Source organism: Cydia splendana, chromosome 4, assembly GCF_910591565.1.
Source record: "Cydia splendana chromosome 4, ilCydSple1.2, whole genome shotgun sequence".
Taxonomy (NCBI): domain Eukaryota; kingdom Metazoa; phylum Arthropoda; class Insecta; order Lepidoptera; family Tortricidae; genus Cydia; species Cydia splendana.
In genome coordinates this window covers 10,422,439-10,440,919 of record NC_085963.1, presented here as the reverse complement: position 1 = coordinate 10,440,919, position 18,481 = coordinate 10,422,439, and the positions used below count along the sequence as shown (strand labels likewise).

At 37.3% G+C, this 18,481-nt stretch overlaps 1 protein-coding gene across 1 annotated transcript; it reads left to right on the top strand.

Annotated features, from left to right (window-relative positions):
• Positions 1–1,245: 1,245 nt before the first annotated feature.
• Positions 1,246–17,866, top strand: LOC134789863 (DNA helicase MCM8-like). The gene is made up of 14 exons (XM_063760535.1): positions 1,246–1,471; positions 1,748–1,835; positions 2,321–2,452; positions 3,184–3,299; positions 3,981–4,085; positions 4,403–4,546; positions 5,182–5,401; positions 5,513–5,655; positions 5,821–5,960; positions 11,033–11,123; positions 12,961–13,088; positions 13,664–13,883; positions 17,017–17,178; positions 17,672–17,866. Exons 1-14 carry the CDS (start codon positions 1,310–1,312, stop codon positions 17,864–17,866), a joined length of 2,046 nt encoding a protein of 681 aa, XP_063616605.1. The 5' UTR covers positions 1,246–1,309.
• Positions 17,867–18,481: the final 615 nt, after the last annotated feature.

Below are 18,481 nucleotides of genomic sequence, written 5' to 3'. Positions count from 1 at the left end.
GGAGAGAGAAATATATAATGTTGTTTCAAGATAGCATAAAGTGACCGGCGGAAGGATAGATACAAACAATCTCATATCCTAATGACGCCTTGTACGTACCTACCTAATAATTTCGTAATTGTGTGTGTACTGTAGATTGTATGATTTACAAATTTGAATTGACAGTGCTGTGACTGAGAGTGAGTAAGGACGGCGTAAAGGAAGAATAGCATAGAGAAAGCTATGAAACACACAAACACATAAATATAAATTTCGTATTTCATGCATTTTTCTACTCTTTAATTGGTTTCCTGTTTTAAGTAGACAAGGACTATAATAACGATAGACCAAGGTATAAGTAGGCAGCCATTTTGATAGCACTGTGCAAGTGTTATTTTAAACGTAAAACTTCCATTACATAATAACATTTAAAATAATAGATACACACGCACTACTATGAAAGAGTGATATGAGAGACAATAGCGTTTCGTTTCGTTTTCTGAAAACGATTGTCATTTTAGCAAGGCGCCCAGTTTGTAACTTTTGACTTTAAATTAAAATAACAATAAAAAGCTTTAAAGTACAGGCAGAATTTTATAGAAATGGATCGGGTAGAAAATTGGGCCTTTTTACTTTGGATATGGTATCCCTAAGGAAAGCTGTCAAGTGTCAATACTCTTTGGCTTAAAAGTCACGTAACCAGCGGGCTCAGCACGGTTCCATTTTTATCGACTATCACTATGCGCGTCCCTTTCGCACTTACATACTAGTTAGAACGTGACAGGCATGGTGACAAGGGATAAAAACGCGACCGTGCTAAGCCGCAGGTCATAAAAAAAAACAACTCAATAGTGTCAATGTCAAAGCATCTTGAAAACAAAAGTTATAGGCGCGGGCGGGAATCTCGTTTTATTTACTTTCATTTTATTCGAAAATAAAATGCGTCGTAATTGGAGGGGCCGATACAGAAATAATTGGTACCGTCCACGCAATCAGGGCAGTTCAAATAATGCTGATAATCGAAGTTTAAACAATTCTTGTAATACAACTCGACCAAGCACTTCGGCCGTGTCTAGAGCACCGGCAAATCAGTTGCCGATTATTGTACCTATATATGCCGGAAATAATGTGTGGAGTCTATACTTCCCTTCACGAGGCAAGTTTTTATCAATTAAATACTGTAATCACGAACTTCCTTTTCCTTGCCAGACATGTTAAGTTTGTGGGTACAGTATTTTTGTATCCAGAGTTTGTGTTTTTAGATCAATCTGATCCTGAAATCAATGACCACATCAAATGCTTCAAAGTGTTCATAGAAGAGAACAGGAATATGTTTGATTTGGAGAAAATTGACCAAACTCGGAGCATCCCTTTGGATATTCAAAGTTTACTGAATGATAAACAATTCATCAGCGGGTGGTCAACATTTAATTCCGATCTATCTGAGAAGCCTGATGTTACTTTGCCTCTACTGGAATACTGTCTACATGAGGTACCTATATAAGTTCACATTTTCGAATTTCTAACCTTTATGATGAAAACCTGATTACATTATTACTCGAAGCACTAAATGAGGATGCAACCGGGATAAATGCTAAAACAGAGAGTGGAGAAGTAAAACCTGATTGTAATTTCTATTTATTATAGTGCTAGTAGATGGAACTCCATTTAACATTAATATATATACACTTAAGTATTATATTATTTTTATTGGCTAACAGAAGAAAAAATAAATACTGTTTGTTTTTATTTTATATTTAACTTTCAGGCACTCAAGTGTGAAACAAAGATAAAAGTAAGAATTCTAAACCACCAGCCTATTGTACCTATTGCCAATTTGAAGGTCAACTACTTTGGTAAATATAACACTCATTTAAATATAACTTAGACATATTGTTAAATTCATTAAAGACCTTAAGAAAGCCCAAGTAGATATCTCGACAACCCAGAACAGATACACTTGGCGAAGAATGACGAGGAGAGCCGATCCCAAATGATATGGGAAAAGGCTAGGCGAAGAAGATTATTAATATCATTAATTTTAATATTTATGGAAATAGTGGCAATTGCGTACTCTTCCACTTCTAACTGACTACTATTTTCAAACTATGGTCTGCTAATGAATTAGTCTAAACAACACTATTAAGACTTCTCACCACAAAAAATAGCACACATAGTTTACTACAATATTCATTATATTAAAATATCAAAAATATTCTGCCTCAAAAGAAAAAATATCTTGGTGAAGCACCTATGGATTCTGTGTTACTTAGCAAATATCAGGCCATTGTGCTTATACTGCTTATTCAGGCGAATTAGACAATTTAATCATTTGTTTAAGGCAAGCTGGTCACCATTAAAGGGACAGTCATAAGGGTCGGCAGCGTGGGGTTGACATGTACTAGCATGGCGTTTGAATGCTCCAGTTGTCATGCTGTGCAAGCTGTCGTTCAGCCACAGGGAGTATTCACAGGTGAGACATTTCACTTTGGAATTTAATACAAATTAATTAAATTCCAAGGAAGAGAAATTAAAAGTTTCTGGAAAGGATTAATCAATTTGGGTACACAACAGTGAGGATACATCCAGTAAACATTATTCTTGCTGATTTCTCTTCTTCCTCAGTCCCTCATTGCTGAGGATCGTGACCATGTATGCTGCATCTCCATAGTGTGCAATCATAAGCAATATGGGTCACGCACTGCATGTTGCCGCCAACCACCCTCTTCACAGCATCAGACTATCTCATGGGTGCATTTCCTCGCGCACACTTGCCATCCATTTGACCCAAGATAATCTGCCTTTCTATGTCATGATTTTTAGAATGCATGATATGGGGCTGTCCATAAATTACGTCATCGATTTTTGACGATTTTTGACCCCCCCCCCCTATAATCATCCAAAAATCATGCTTCAAATGACCCCATTTCCTCCTACTTCATGCTACCGTCATCCGATGTCCAGACCCCCCCCCCCTAATTTGAAATGACGTAATTTATGAATAGCCCCTATGACCAAAAAAGCTGAGTAGTGAGTCTGTGTTCTTGACATATTGTAGACACATATTGATTTTCAGATCCTCTAGGATGGACTTATTGGTATCATGGTGATTTAGATCACTGATTTATCTCACTATTTGAGAAGAAAAGTTTTATGTTGATGCCACTATTGTAAAATACATAACATAAATATTATGAATTTCAGCGCCCAGTTTTTGCCAGAGTTGTAGAAGTGGTACAAAATTTGACCCACTGCAGTCATCACCTTTCACCATCACTACGGATTGGCAGGTGGCAAAAATTCAGGAAATACAATCACAGGTAATCTTTGTATTAATACCTATCCAATGTAACAAATTAAAAGGGCTAAAAAATAACTGCATTCCGGTTGCCAGGGATGTTTTGGGATTATACTATACTGAGCAACTTTTACTATGGGACGAACCCTGAAAACGCGAAAAAAATTTGGCATTTCATACAAACTAGTAAACCGAAACCAATTAGTAAATGTGAATGGCACGACCTCTAATTGTACCCAAATAGATACAGGCGTACCTCAAGGTTCAATATTGGGACCTGTTTTATTTCTCATATATATCAACGACCTGCCAGCATGTCTACCAAACGATGCAATGGTTACTCTTTTTGCGGATGATACGCACGTTGGAATGAAAGGAAATGAGACAAGTGACAATAAAGACAAATTTCTATATTGTATTGTGCATTCAGTGATGAAGTGCCGTAGGTATCTTGCACTGTTTCCATACAGGACATTATTTTTATGCGCCAAGTTTAACAGTTTTGGTAAACTCTAAATAAATAATATAAGATAATTAGAAATATAAATTTGTGTGCACAAACCTACAATCAGCCCTAAACATGTATATATAAGTAATCTACAATGATTTATCAAATTTAGACTCTATTTCAAAGCCGCAAGGTACAAAGTATAAAATATCATAATGTATCTTGGTACAAAGTATAAATCTTTATATTTTCCAGATTGCTTCAGGAACCATTCCGAGAAGTGTGGAGATAGAATTGAAAGGAGACCTTGTTGGTACTGCGTGTCCTGGCGATGTGCTCTCAGTAACTGGGATAGTGCAAGTATATCATTTAATTCTTACGTTCCACGGCAAAAGGTACCTATATGGTGGCTGACGCTTACGTCGCATAGCGCCGCAATAATATTGGAGCGGCGTTAATAATAGCGTAAGCGCCAACCGCCATAAGGTACCTTTACCCGTGGGACGTCACATTTATTTTTTAATGTACTGTCGAGATATGTATACATTTTTCACCCTATTACAAAGAGTAAGGTGCAAAGGTGTAAACATTTTTTTGTCTGTACCTAGATGTTATTAAATTTAGGCATACTGCAGCAGCTGCAATATCATACAAATTCTATTTTTCTCTCTTTACAGGTTCGAGGTGAAAGCAAAGGTGGCGAAGACAAGAGAGCTGCTCGGCTCCTGCAACTATACATAGAAGCAGTATCCATACACAGTCAGAGGAACCTTAGCAATCCGACACTCTCTTTCACATTGAAAGACTATTATGCTATTCAGGTTAACTGGTTTCATTCTACTTGGTTAACTGATTGTTCTTCTCTTAGGGCTCATTTACGGCCCGGCCACGACTTTGCGCGACTAGCGGCGGCAACCATAGGTGCATGAGAACGAAAGATCCGATCGCTGTGTCGAACACTCGCATGCGATTTTCATTAGGGACATGGCGGTATTTGATATCGGTCGGCTAAATATGATGTAAGTTAATTAATTAAAATCGCATGCGAGTTATAACGCCGTCTAAATAATGAATTTAATGAGCCCTAATTCTGCTCCAATACCTATTACCGTATTTTCGCGTTAAAATTCCAAATTAAAACTAGTTATACATGGTGGTGTTGGGGCAGAATTCACCATCACATTTGTAAGTGTTGATATATAGGTACAGTCAAATGTAAAAATATGGGTGTAGACACCTTACCTACTCAAAAATATGTCCCATAGTTCTTAATTCACTGACATAATAAGAGGTATGGGACAAATTTTTGAGATGATTTGTACACCCATATTTTTACAGTTGACTGTACACTCTAGAACAACAGCTCTATATTGCCCCAAAGCTCACTCACTCAGAAGTCATTAATCCGAAGCTTCGACTAAATTATCAATTTTTATTATATTTATCGGTATTTCAGGAAATCCACGCATCAGAAAACGTATTCCGCCTCCTAGTCCACTCTCTATGCCCTGCCATATTCGGGCACGAAGCAGTAAAAGCGGGCCTCATCCTCGGGCTCATGGGGGGCACGGAGCTGGAGGACGGGCCGCGGGCCAACCCCCACGTGCTGGTAGTCGGGGACCCTGGCTTGGGGAAGTCGCAATTACTACAGGCAGCTGCTCATGCTGCCCCAAGAGGTGAAATCAACCTTATTGTCTTCGTTTTAAGGTCCTCGTCAAATATTGTATTACATTGAAGTATTTGAAAAACTGCTGTGCTGTTCTGTGGTTTAACTTTGTTTTACTCAGGTGTCTACGTATGTGGTGCTTCTGCCTCCGCGGGCGGTTTGACCGTGGCCTTAGGACGGGAAGCGGGAGGCGACTTCGCTTTGGAAGCCGGGGCTTTAGTGCTAGCGGATAAAGGAGTTTGCTGTGTCGATGAACTGGATAAGGTATGTGTTGAGTATTGCTTCACTCAGGTGTCTACGTATTTTGACTAAGGTGTAGACGAGTTTGTGAAGTTAGGGCTTGTAGAATTAGAACCTTAGCTCTACATGAGATATGATAACTTTTTGACAGTGCGAGCCTAATGGTTTAGTCTTGGCAACATTTTACAGATGTCGGCACACCACAGCAGTCTTTTAGAAGCCATGGAGCAAAGACGCGTCAGCGTGGCCAAGGGAGGCGTCGTGTGCAGCCTGGCCGCGCGCGCCACCGTACTCGCCGCCGCCAACCCCAACGGCGGCAGCTACAACAAGTACGTTGTTGCTGCAATATGGTTTTTTTTTTACAAATTTTACAAAACCAGACTTTAAAGACCCGCTTCAATCTTACCAAAGGCTGAGCTGCAGAAGGGAAAATCAGAATAGCCTGTAGTTGACTGTGTTAATGTGGGCCGCAGGCCTTGATGGTGGGCTACGAAGGCTTGCAAAAGCTAAAGTTCTAGACCAGCGTAGAGGCGAAGGCGCAATGCGTTCCAGCTGGATTTGCTTCCGTGCGAAGACCTAGCTAAACGAAACGTCATATCGAAGGCACGAAGGTAAGGCACCCCACCGCAGTCTTTTAGAAGCCTTGGAGTAAAAGCGCATCGACAAGGGCGGCATCGTATGCAGACTGGCGGGCAACAGCTACAAGAAGTACGTTGTTGCAGCGATATGGTTTTTTGTATAAAACCGGACTTTGAAGAACCCGCTTTCACCTTGAATGGTGAAGGTAGAGCTGCAGGAGGGCAGAAATCGGACTTAGCCGGTAATTGACTGTTTTAACTCTTTACCAGGCTAAGGGATATATATTTGCCACATACGGCACTTCAAACATGTGTTCCTATTTTCGATGAGTATATAAGACTGACATTCGATTGTCATTTATGAACTGTCAGCCTGGTAAAGGGTTAAAGGCGAACCAGAGGTCCGCAGGCCTAACGGTGTTACGACGACCTGCGATATGCCAAAAATGTAACTTGACCTAAAATTGTTAGATATATAAGTAACTAGACGGGCCCGCAGCTCCGCTCGCGTAAATGAAATAAAGAATTTGTCTTATGTTTAGTTAAATACCGACATTATTATGTATTCAAACCTACCATGGTTTAAAACTGTGATAGGGATTTCTTATTTGTAGCTGTTATTTGGATAACTCAATTCGCAAATTTGTCAAAAAATGATGTGATTTGATAAAAGGCAAGATTGTATTTTTTCATCTACACGTATTTATTTAAAACTTGTTTCAAGATAAAATTATTATTTGTTCTTATAAGCCTAGTTGCAAAAACGTTCATTAGATTAATTTTCGCCTTAAGACGAATATGGACGACCACCGCCCTTAAATCGCCTTTTCATACAAACATAGGTAGTCTAGTCCTCTCGGTCTTGCGATAGCTCTCGCCAGTCGCCATGGCCGAGGTTGAGCAGGTCTTGCGCAACTACGTCGTTCCAGCGGTACCTAGGACGTCCACTCGGGCGTCTCCCATTTTGTTGTCCCAAGTACCTGCGCTCTCTTCACGGCACGATCCTTTCCCATTCTCTCTAAGTGTCCGAGCCACCACTGAATTTAGCCGCTTTTATCTCTCAATATTTCGCCACTATATCGGACCACATCCTTATTTCTATGGCAACAAAATTATATTACGATATTTGGCTGACTGCTGACTGTACATTTGCTTATTTTTACCAGGTCGCTCAATAATATCTGAACATGCACTTTAATCTACCTACATAACTTACTATCAACTTTGTATTTTTGGCCCATTTCAGCATTCTTAGCCCGTTCCCCGGACGAATGGCAATGTTTGCCGAAGCCGTGAAAGTCAATCTGAATAATATAACTCAAAAACAAATTTAAAACAACAAAATACAAATTGATAATAATAATATAGTAATTACTTTGATTGATAAGAATGATAAGTCATATATGACATAAATCACTCGTATGGGCTCTATAGACTAAGGTTGAGGTTGACAGCACTTTTTATTTTACTTCGTGTAAAAAAACTCAGAAATACCTGTATACCAACATGACAAACATAATTTAGTTTAAAAATCAAAATCAAAAATATACTTTATTCATGTAGGCCTAGCAACAAGCTCTTATGAATCGTAATTAATCTTAATCTAATTATCAGAGCAATTTATTGATGTTAATATTATTCCATAATAAAATTGTATTATTATACATATCAAATTTAACACTAAGAATTTCACAAAAGGATCGTCAAACATTAAAAAGATTGTATAAAAAAATACTAGTCTAGAATTTCTAGAATAAAATCTAAATGTCAAAAAAAAGCATAAGTAACAAAAGAAGTAGATAGTATTACATCGGAATATCCATTTCCTCATCAATAATCAAATATACCTAATAAATAAATAATCATTTCGAATAACAATTAATCCCACGTTGTAATATCATTCATGTAGTCTTGTGTGGTATAATAAGCTTTAGAAATAAGTTTACGCTTTACATAATTCTTAAATTTATTAATAGATAATTCAGTAATATGGTTTGGAAGTTTATTATAAAATCTTACACAATTACCCATGAATGATTTTTTAATTTTATGGAGCCGAGTGAAGGGCACTGCGAGCTTATGTTTATTTCTAGTATTAATATTATGAATTTCACAATTTTTCCTAAAATTTACAATATTTTTATGTACATACAGAATATTCTCATAAATGTATTGACAGTGCACTGTCATTATGTCAATTTCCTTAAATTTATCTCTAAGTGAGTCTGTATGGTTCATTTTGTATATTGCTCGAATAGCCCGCTTCTGCAGAACAAAAATGGTATTTATCTCTGAAGCACCGCCCCACAGTAAAATACCATATGCCATAATGCTATGGAAGTAACTAAAATATACTAATCGAGCTGTTTTCACGTCAGTTAACTGACGGATTTTGCTCACTGCAAAAGCTGCAGAGCTCAGTCTATTCGAAAGAGTAGCAATATGGGGACCCCACTGGAGTTTAGAATCTAAAGTTATACCAAGAAAAACTGTACTATCAACTAATTCCAATTCCTCATCCTTCACAATGACACTTGTTTGCACATGCCTTACGTTACTACTAGTGACAAACTTAATACATTTAGTCTTTTTCTCATTTAACAATAAATTATTAACATTGAACCAATTTACTACTTTTGAAATGGCATTGTTTACATCATTGTAAGCTTGTTGCTGTCGTTTGACTTTGAAAATAAGTGAGGTGTCGTCTGCAAACAATACTATATCATGATGGGTCTTAACAAGGAATGGCAAGTCATTTATGTAGATAAGGAACAGGAAAGGCCCCAATATTGACCCCTGTGGTACACCCATAGAGACCAATGACCCAGGTGATCGCTGTCCATTCACATCGACCCTTTGTATTCTACCATTTAAGTAGGACTTAAGTAAATTCAGTGCCGATCCTCTAACTCCGTAATAATGAAGTTTCCTGATTAATGTTTCATGACAAACACAGTCGAAGGCCTTAGATAAATTACAGAAGACACCTAAAGCATCTCGTGACTCCTCCCAGGCATCGAAAATATGCTTAATTAGCTCAACACCGGCATCGGTTGTTGAGCGACCCCGTGTAAAACCAAACTGCTTATTATGCATCAAATTATTAACGTTAAAATGTCGTACTAATTGAGAAAGAACTAATTTTCAAAAATCTTGCTAAATGTTGGTAGCACAGATATCGGTCTAAAGTTAGTGGGGTCAGAGCTGCTACCAGATTTAAATAAAGGAATTACTTTACTATGTTTCATTAGATCAGGAAACTCGCCGCAATCAACACTGTTGTTAAATATAACTACCAAGTCAGGCGCTACAATTTCTACTAAGGATTTGACAGCATGGACAGAGACTCCCCAGAGGTCATTAGTTTTTTTGACATTAATTGATTTAAACGCCTTTATTACATCTGAGGTACAAACATGTTCAAAATGAAGGTCTCCACAACACTCTGGAGCGTTATGTTTTAATAATGTAACAGCAGCTTATCTGGTGATGAATTTAAATCCTTAGTTGTGGATACGGGTACCTCGGTGAAAAATTTTTCAAATTCTGTAGCTACTTCTAAATTGGAATCTATAATTTTGTTATCAATGTTTAGTTTAGGCTCTTTAATTGTGTGTTTAGAGCGACCAGTCTCCACATTTATAACTTTCCAGGTTGCTTTAACAATGTCGGAACTACATTTTATTTTCTGACTTAGATAATTTCGCTTAGCTATATGACAATCTACTTTAAACTTCTTCGAATACTCCTTCACATGTTCTTTAAATTCATCACTCTGATTAAACCGCCGTTCCTCATATAAGGCATACAGTTCACGTCTTCCTTGATGTAAGTCCGCAGTAGCCCACTCACTAAAAACTGATGCACCACTAACTATGACCGATTTTGAGGTGAATATCGCATTATAATGATCCATAAAAGTGTGAAAGAATGAATTATACATACTATTAGGACTCATATCGGAAGACAAAAAGGGTAGCGCCTGAACTAAACTTAGCTTCATTCTTTCCACGCGGTCCGAGGTTACTGGTACAAAAGTTATTTGTTTTCTCATGGTATTTTTCCTTAATGCCTCAAATACCATTAATTGACCTAAGTGGTCTGATTCTAAATTGCTGATAACTTTTTTAGCAATAGGAAAAATATCTGTGAAAATATTATCTATACAGGTTGCACTAGTAGCAGTCACTCTAGTGGGCTCCATAAACATGTGGTTGAGATTACAAGATTTAAAAAGATTCAATAATCTACAAGACATTGTTGAATTTTTCATAATATTTACATTAAAGTCGCCGCATATAAGCAGTTTCTTACTAGAAGATGATATTTTAAGTAGGGCAGATTCCATTATGTTTTCAAATAATTCAAAATTACTTAATGGCGGCCTATACACACAGACAACAATAAATTGCTCTAATTCTACTGCACTTAGTTCTATAGTCCGTTCAACAGACATGGATACACAATATTTACTTTAACTTACGGATTATTTGGTCTAATCTGTAGCACCGCCAAACGAAAGCAACCGAGAGTTGCCGAGAAATGGCCGATGTCGTAAAATGAAGATTGTTATGAAAATTTCTTTTCCTTATTGTAAATTAAATACGCATCGGAAGCGATAGTTTTTATGCTCTAGTTCTATTCCCATATGTAGATAATTGATTTGAACAGGTTTTTCTTATCATACGTGCGTCGTATTCGAGAAACGTGTCAAAAACTTTTTTAGAAATTTGTAAGGCGCCATCTCGCCTCTTCCCTCGTTTTTTATCCCGTTCTGGTTTTTAAATTTTATATATATGATAATATAATATGGTTTACAGGGCCAAGACTGTTGCTGAAAATTTGAAGCTTAATTCTGCTCTGTTGTCAAGATTCGACCTTGTGTTTATACTGCTGGATCAACCTGATGAGGTGAGTTTCTCTTATATAATATGTAATGCAAGTCGTTCTAAAATAGCTACAGCGTATTAGATACACTAAGGTAAATGTACGCTCCACCGAACGCTGCGTATCCGTCCGTATCACCGAATTTCTTCTATTGTAGGCTATAAGTCGATTACTTACAGCTGATATTTAGTTGCGTTATTTTTTTTCCACAAGTTAAATACTTATCCCTTCCACTATGCCTCAGAGTCGATTATTATGTGCCGCAGTTTTGACGTGGCAACTGATCGTAACGCACCGTCGCTGCCGATTGCCACTTTGTACGGGCAACCTTAAAGAAAACGGTAAGAAGTTGCGTTTATTTCATCCTTTTAAATTTATTTCTGTGTTTCAAAGTATGGTTTTACAGTGTGATTACTTAATTAGTTTGTGTATTTTAGTAAATTTACTGAATTTAGTGCAGTCATATTATCAGAATTTAAGCTTGATGTGAGTTCGGTGATGAGTACAGCAACAATTTGATTGGAAGGTATTATCGAACAGCGTCCGGAATCAGGAAAAGCATATGTTTTGAACTTATTTTTCTTTTGGTTGATTACGAACTATTTAGATTAACTACCTAATTTCACAAATAAATTAATTTATTTGTAATTTTATGAGCAATTGCCGAACAACAATAACTTATATATATTATTATAAAACTGCGTTTGAACTGCGTCATGTTTTACGACTTTATGGCATCAAAATAAGGTTTTTGGTAAGACTATTATCAAACAATAATTTTAGATATTTTACGTCAGTATTAGCAATAACTTTATACATGTACGGTTTTGTAATGGATTCAAGTATTAAATTTAATGATAGATTTGCAGTTATACTATATTTATTACGATTTAAATACTATTTTCAAAATCTGTTCGCGAAATAGGTTCCACATGTTTCGTTCACCGAGCGGCCGTTCGGTGAATGGTACCCATGGTATCTGCTACCGAATTCATGTTTGCGTTGGCCATGTTTCTATTCGACGTTCATTAGAATATCATCCTTATTACGATAACGGCTAGGTCGATATTTATATGTTTATTTCTTGTGACCATTATTTAAATGCTGGCATTTAAATAACGGTCACAAACTTCTCAAACTTATGACTTACTTATTGGACGCCTGATAGTCTTGGAATTTTGGAATATGGACTAAAAACTCAATAAGATAATAACAATAATAAAGCAATAATATGTTATATATCATTTAATACCTACCTACCTACAAGTATGGATTAGTGTAAACCTAATAATCAAACAAAATTTTGTATTATACCTGACGAGTCGCATGACATGACAGTGCCTCCAAGTAGCTTTACGAAAGGCTTAATTAAAAAGAATTTTTCAATAAAAAAGACACGTCACGCTTACCATCTTTCTAAAGCTAAAAAACGAAGTTTTAAGTTAAGATTTAATAGTGAACTACTAAAGTTTGAGCACCACTCAACACCATATTTTCATACAATTATTTCCTAGTTCGGTAATGCGGTCTCCCTATTCGGTACAATGTGCAAATCACGTTTCTTAGTTCGGTAAATGGTACAAATTTAAAAATGTTTTTAACATACGTCCAATCATTTCAGTAATTTATAGGTATGTTTAAATGAGGACAAATTTATCTACGTTTCTATTTTAGTATTGAACATATTCGTATGAAAATACCAGAACTAATTAAAAAAAGAAACGTACGTCCAGGTCTTAAGCGTTCGGTGAAGCGTACTTTTACCTTACAGTGAACGAATAGGTGGTTTTATCGCGAGAGATGTTTATTTTATTAATATTTTTCTAGGTCTTAGTCAGTATAAAAATGTTTTAATTTTTAGAAAATTGATGCCATGCTGTCAGAACACGTACTAGCAATGCATTCTGGGCATAAACGACAAAATTCCACGAAGAATGTTCTAAATACGACCATCAATACCAGTCAAAGTGACAATGATGCCTCTCTAAGGTAAATATAACGTATTTCATAATGGAATACCTATCTACAACACGTTTGCTCTGCATTACTAAGATCAAGCCCGTGGTATGGTTAATATAAAATACATAAGTTCTAAGAAACTAATTGATACGAGCCGGGATTCGAACCCATAACCTCCGTGTTGGAAGTCGTACGTAATATTACTGTAAAACTAGTCTTTCTATATTTACAGGTATTTACATTATTAAAAAGGGCAAATTTTGATAGGGAAATAAACAGAAATATTATGCTTAGGTAAATCCTAGTTTAATACCCGTTGTTATCTTATCAAAAAATTAAATAAGCTCATTTTCCACATTAACACTTACTTAATGTGACTAATATTCCAATTTTCCAGTTAACAACTGATTCCACTTCATTAATTTCAGTTAATTGTTAATTTCTTCAATTTCACACGATAGGTACCTAGTGTTAATTCGAAGACATTTTTTTAAATTATATCCATAAAACTTTTACTCAATTCGATTCACAGCAAGCGTGGCATGACATAGCATTAATTTGTTCACATGTTTTAATTTATAAATTATATATAACTTACTTTTTAGCAAGCGGTTACGTCTAAGGCCTGGCGAAGTAATTGACACGCTGCCTCTCGTCCTACTTCGCAAGTACATCGCCTACGCGCGAAGATACGTCCATCCGAAGCTAAGCAACGATGCAGCAAACGTACTGCAGGAGTTCTATTTGGAGTTGCGTCACAACCACCAAGACGACGGCACGCCTATCACTACCCGGCAGCTTGAAGCCTGCATTAGGTTGACGCAGGTACACGTTTACTTTAAAAAGAACTTAGCTCGACTTCGTGCATTTTTTTCGTAACTTTGAACCCTTTACCAGGCCAAGGGATATATATTTCCCACATACGGCACTTCTAACATGTGTTATATTTTCGATCAGTAAGACAGACATTCGATTATCATTTTTGAACTGTCAGCCTGGTAAAGGGTTAAATGACTAGATGATTTTAGTATCCGGCACAAAAACTGACAACTAGATACTTAACATTTTGAACGCTAAAATACCTAAACAGTGGCGTAACTAGGGGGGGAGTTGGGGGGGGCACGTGCCCCAAGGGGGGGCGCCAAAATGGGCAAAAGACTCCCTCTCCGCCTTGCCAAAGGCAGCAAGGAAACTTTTGTCAGTAGTATTTACCACCACTGTGAAGTGTGAAATGCGGATGGTAATCTGGCCCATAGCGCAAAAGAGAAAGCCGATCTTTTAGGTACTCTTTTTGCCTCGAACTCGACCTTGAAAGACGACGGTAGCGCCCTACCGCCCACCATCCCGTAGTGCGAATACTCTATGCCAGAAACTTCTATCAAGCAGAGGGATATTCGGCGGGAGTTGCTATGCTTTCGTTTTATAAGGCGAGCGGGCCGAGTGCTTCAGACTTGTGTCCCGTGTTAGCGCGTCTTTTCCGTTAGGGGTCTAAGTTACCATTACCCCGGGAAGTTGTGTCATAAGGTGCAAATTTTGGTATCGGATGAATTCACTTAGGACAGATGTAATATACGTAAAGCTAAGCTATTTGAGCCCGGTAGACATCCGCCACCCCCTGGCAGGTAGGCAGGGGGGGAATTCAAAGTAATTTGTAATGGATTCAAGCTTTCAACTCCTTTTTAACGCCGTTAGAAGATGAATTTTTAAAAACGCTGAAATTACTTTTCTTGTATTCTAATAATATGCGCATATAAAAAGTTTCAAGCCCCACAATCGAAAAAAATTTTGATCTCCATACAAATTTTCAACCCCTATTTCGCCACCTTAGGGGATGAATTTTCAAAAACGCTGAAATTAGTTTTCTTGTATTTCAATAATATATCTTTTAACGAAGTTTGAAATTCCTAGCTTAAAATAAAACATGAACCCCATACAAACTTTCATCCCCTTTTTAATCCCCTTAGGGGTTGAATTTTTCAAAATCGCTTCTTATCTCTTGTACACATTATAAATGTAACCTGGTGTGCAAATTTCAACTTTCTAGCATTTGTAGTTTCGGCTGATAATAGTAATAGTTGAATAAAAAAAATAGCAAACCGATTTTGATTTGTTCGTGAATATTTTTATTTTTTTCTATTAAACTGTACATTAAATGTCTCAAAAATGAATTCCTCATGCCCGATTTATCTGGTAATGATACCAAACTCGAGGTGGTAGGTAAATAGAAGCCGATATGCGGCGTGTAACTTTGGATGCCCCCCTGCCTACCCACCAGGGGGTGGCGGATGGCTACCGGGCTGGATTGGCTTAGCTTTACGTATACTACATCTGTGCCAAGTGAATTCATCCTATACCAAAATTTGCACGTCCCATACATTGGGTGACACTACTTCCCTCAGTACATCTTATGGACTGTCCAAGAGACTACCTATGCAAGTGGATCGCTAGCCCTTTGTCCGGCAGGCGCATATGAGCCGTAGTAGACGGAACCTGCTCCAATAGCTGCTGCTGCATATCTGTGACATGTTGTCTATCGACGACATTCATCGATATGCGGACGACAGTACTGGGGATTCCTATACAGGATGACTAAAAGTTGCTCAGTATAATCCCAAAACCTCCCTGGCAACGGGAATGCAGTTATTCTATAGCCACCCTGTATACAGAATGGTCCAAACCTTGAGGTTCAAAATAGCTTGTATTTTTTATTTATTTAGGTAAGGACAGCATCTAAGCTTGACATGCTTGAACGTAAAACTTTGTCTTTTTTGCCCAACTCAGCCAAGTGAGGATGCTGATTTTTTAGCTACTGCGCCGTTTGTCAAGGATTATGTTACAAAAAGAAACATTCAAAAAAGTTCAATAGTTGTTTTTTAATAAATTAATTGCTTCACCCCGAAATTTCTTAACAAAAATATAAAGTCATAACTCGAAAACTACGAAAAGTCGGCTAACATAATTACATATTCTGATAGCCCACAGTGTGAGGAACCTAATAAAAAATTTTTGGACGTCAAGGTTTGGACCACCCTGTATAACACATGCCGTGCCAACATCCCTCGTTCTGATACTAGAATGTCGTGAAAAACCTGTGTCAGGTATCGAGAGCATTCTATCCAGAGTTTTGGTGTGGGATCGGGACAATTTAGTCGAAGTCGAATTAATTCGATTTTTTGTACGTATTTGTACATAAAATATAAATGCTATTTGTAAAACTATCACTCAAAAAGAATTTCAACTGTTTTTGTAAAACCTAGTTTTTGCTTTTTACTGTCACTTTTTTACTTTTGTTGTCACTTTTTTACTTTTTATCAATAAGGATATTTGGACTAGGTCCCATAGTAGCAACATCGCCATAAAAAAAAAACATTTTGCACTAAGTAACAATAAAAATATGTTTTTTTTAGCTGGGTGGTGATACTGGACTCTGAAACTAGGCAAATTCCAAAACAGTTTAAGTATAGGACATTTTAGTCTTTAAATATGATCAGGAATATACTGTCAAAATCTCTCGGGTTCCTCGTGGGCATGTTGTATATTATTTCCTTAATGGCGATAGTGCAATCTGCCACAATTTTACGAATTTTTATAGATGACACTACTGACGTTCACATTCGGGTGTCACCCCTAAATGGGTGACACCCGGGGCGGGCCGCCCCCCCTAGCTACGCCACTGCCTGGATGCCATCTTGGACCCTTCGAATCAGTTAAACACATTTGGTGCCTGCCCCGGGCGCCATATCCTCTAGCTACGCCACTGTACCTAGTCGTTGTTACTAGTCGTGCCCACCGCGCCATGGACAACTATAGGTATAATAACTATATGTAACTATATATGTATCTGATGGCGACTGTTCCTAATTAGTAATTAGGTATATTACTGGCATTACATTATTCAGACGCAGGTAAAACTTCAACCACACCATAGTCAACCAAATAACAATAGTTATTTTTTTAGGCGCGAGCTAGGGCAGGCTTAAGAGAAGAAGCTACGGTCCAAGATGCCAATGACGTCATCAGCTTATTGAAACACAGTCTTATAGACACGTTCAGTGACGAGTTTGGAAATATACAACTATCTCGCTCAATAAATGGATCGGGTGTCAGCTCTAGAAATAAAGTAAGTCCATCTTTATTTTAATGTTTATTTCAAAAAGATAACAATTAAAAACTGAAGGTACCTATTTATTAGCCATAAGACTACATGTACTTATTTAAAAATAATACAACCTATGTAGGAACATGAACACAACATAATGTACGACAGTTTTGTGACATTTACCGCACTATCACGAAAATCCTTCCTAGTTTCTTACTAAATTCAATCGTCACTTTTTACAGAAGAATTAACATATCTTGTATAAAATTGTATATTACTACCATCTTTAACTAATTAATGATCAGTTAATGCCTGTTAGTAAAACAGATTTAAACTTCTTGAGTGCCAGACACCTAGGTCATGTTAACCCTTTACCAGGCTAAGGGATATATATTTCCCACATACGGCACTTCAAACATGTGTTATATTTTCGATGAGTAAGACTGATATTCGATTGTCATTTTTGAACTATCAGCCTGGTAAAGGGTTAATACGCGTTTATTTTTTATTACAGTTGAAGAAATTTCTGGATGCGTTGACAAGGCGGGCGCACCAGTTAGGCAAAGACGTGTTCACTCGGCAGGAAATGATACAAGTGCACCGGGCGGCTGGGGTCGCAGGGGACCCAAACGATCTCATAGAGGCTATGCATACGCACTCCTATTTATTACTTAAGGGCTCTAACTTATATCAGTTGATTTCATTCTAACACTAAGTTGTTACAATTATTTTAAACGAAATTAAAATTGTTACTTAAAAAATTATATATTTCAATTTTTTCCAAATTCCTATTTAAAAAAATTGTTTTATTTTATGAGCCCAGAGATAATAGGTAAGGCCACACATACAATTAATAATGGACAAACTAATATGAATATGTGACACAATACAGGTTTAATAGTGAAATAGATGTTACAAGCAAACTTAAACCTTGTGTTAATACCATAAGAACATGTGAAAGATATCTTATTTTACCCGTATATATAGTACCTACATTGTTTGTTACATACAAGTTTGGTATTTAAAGTTAAATTGGTGCTTGGGGGCTATTCATAAATTACGTCATTTCAAATTAGGGGGGGGGGGGTCTGGACATCGGATGATGGTAGCATGACATAGAAGGAAACGGGGTCATTCGAAGCATGATTTTTGGATGATTTTAGGGGGGGGGGGGGCTCAAAAATCGATGACGTAAGTTATGAACAGCCCCTTGGCCTTACCCACAGATTACAAAACGAGCCCAACAACGGCAAGCACAAGTGACTGCGTATTCGAACAGTATATGTACATTAATTACAAACGGCTAATACTATAATAAAAGGTG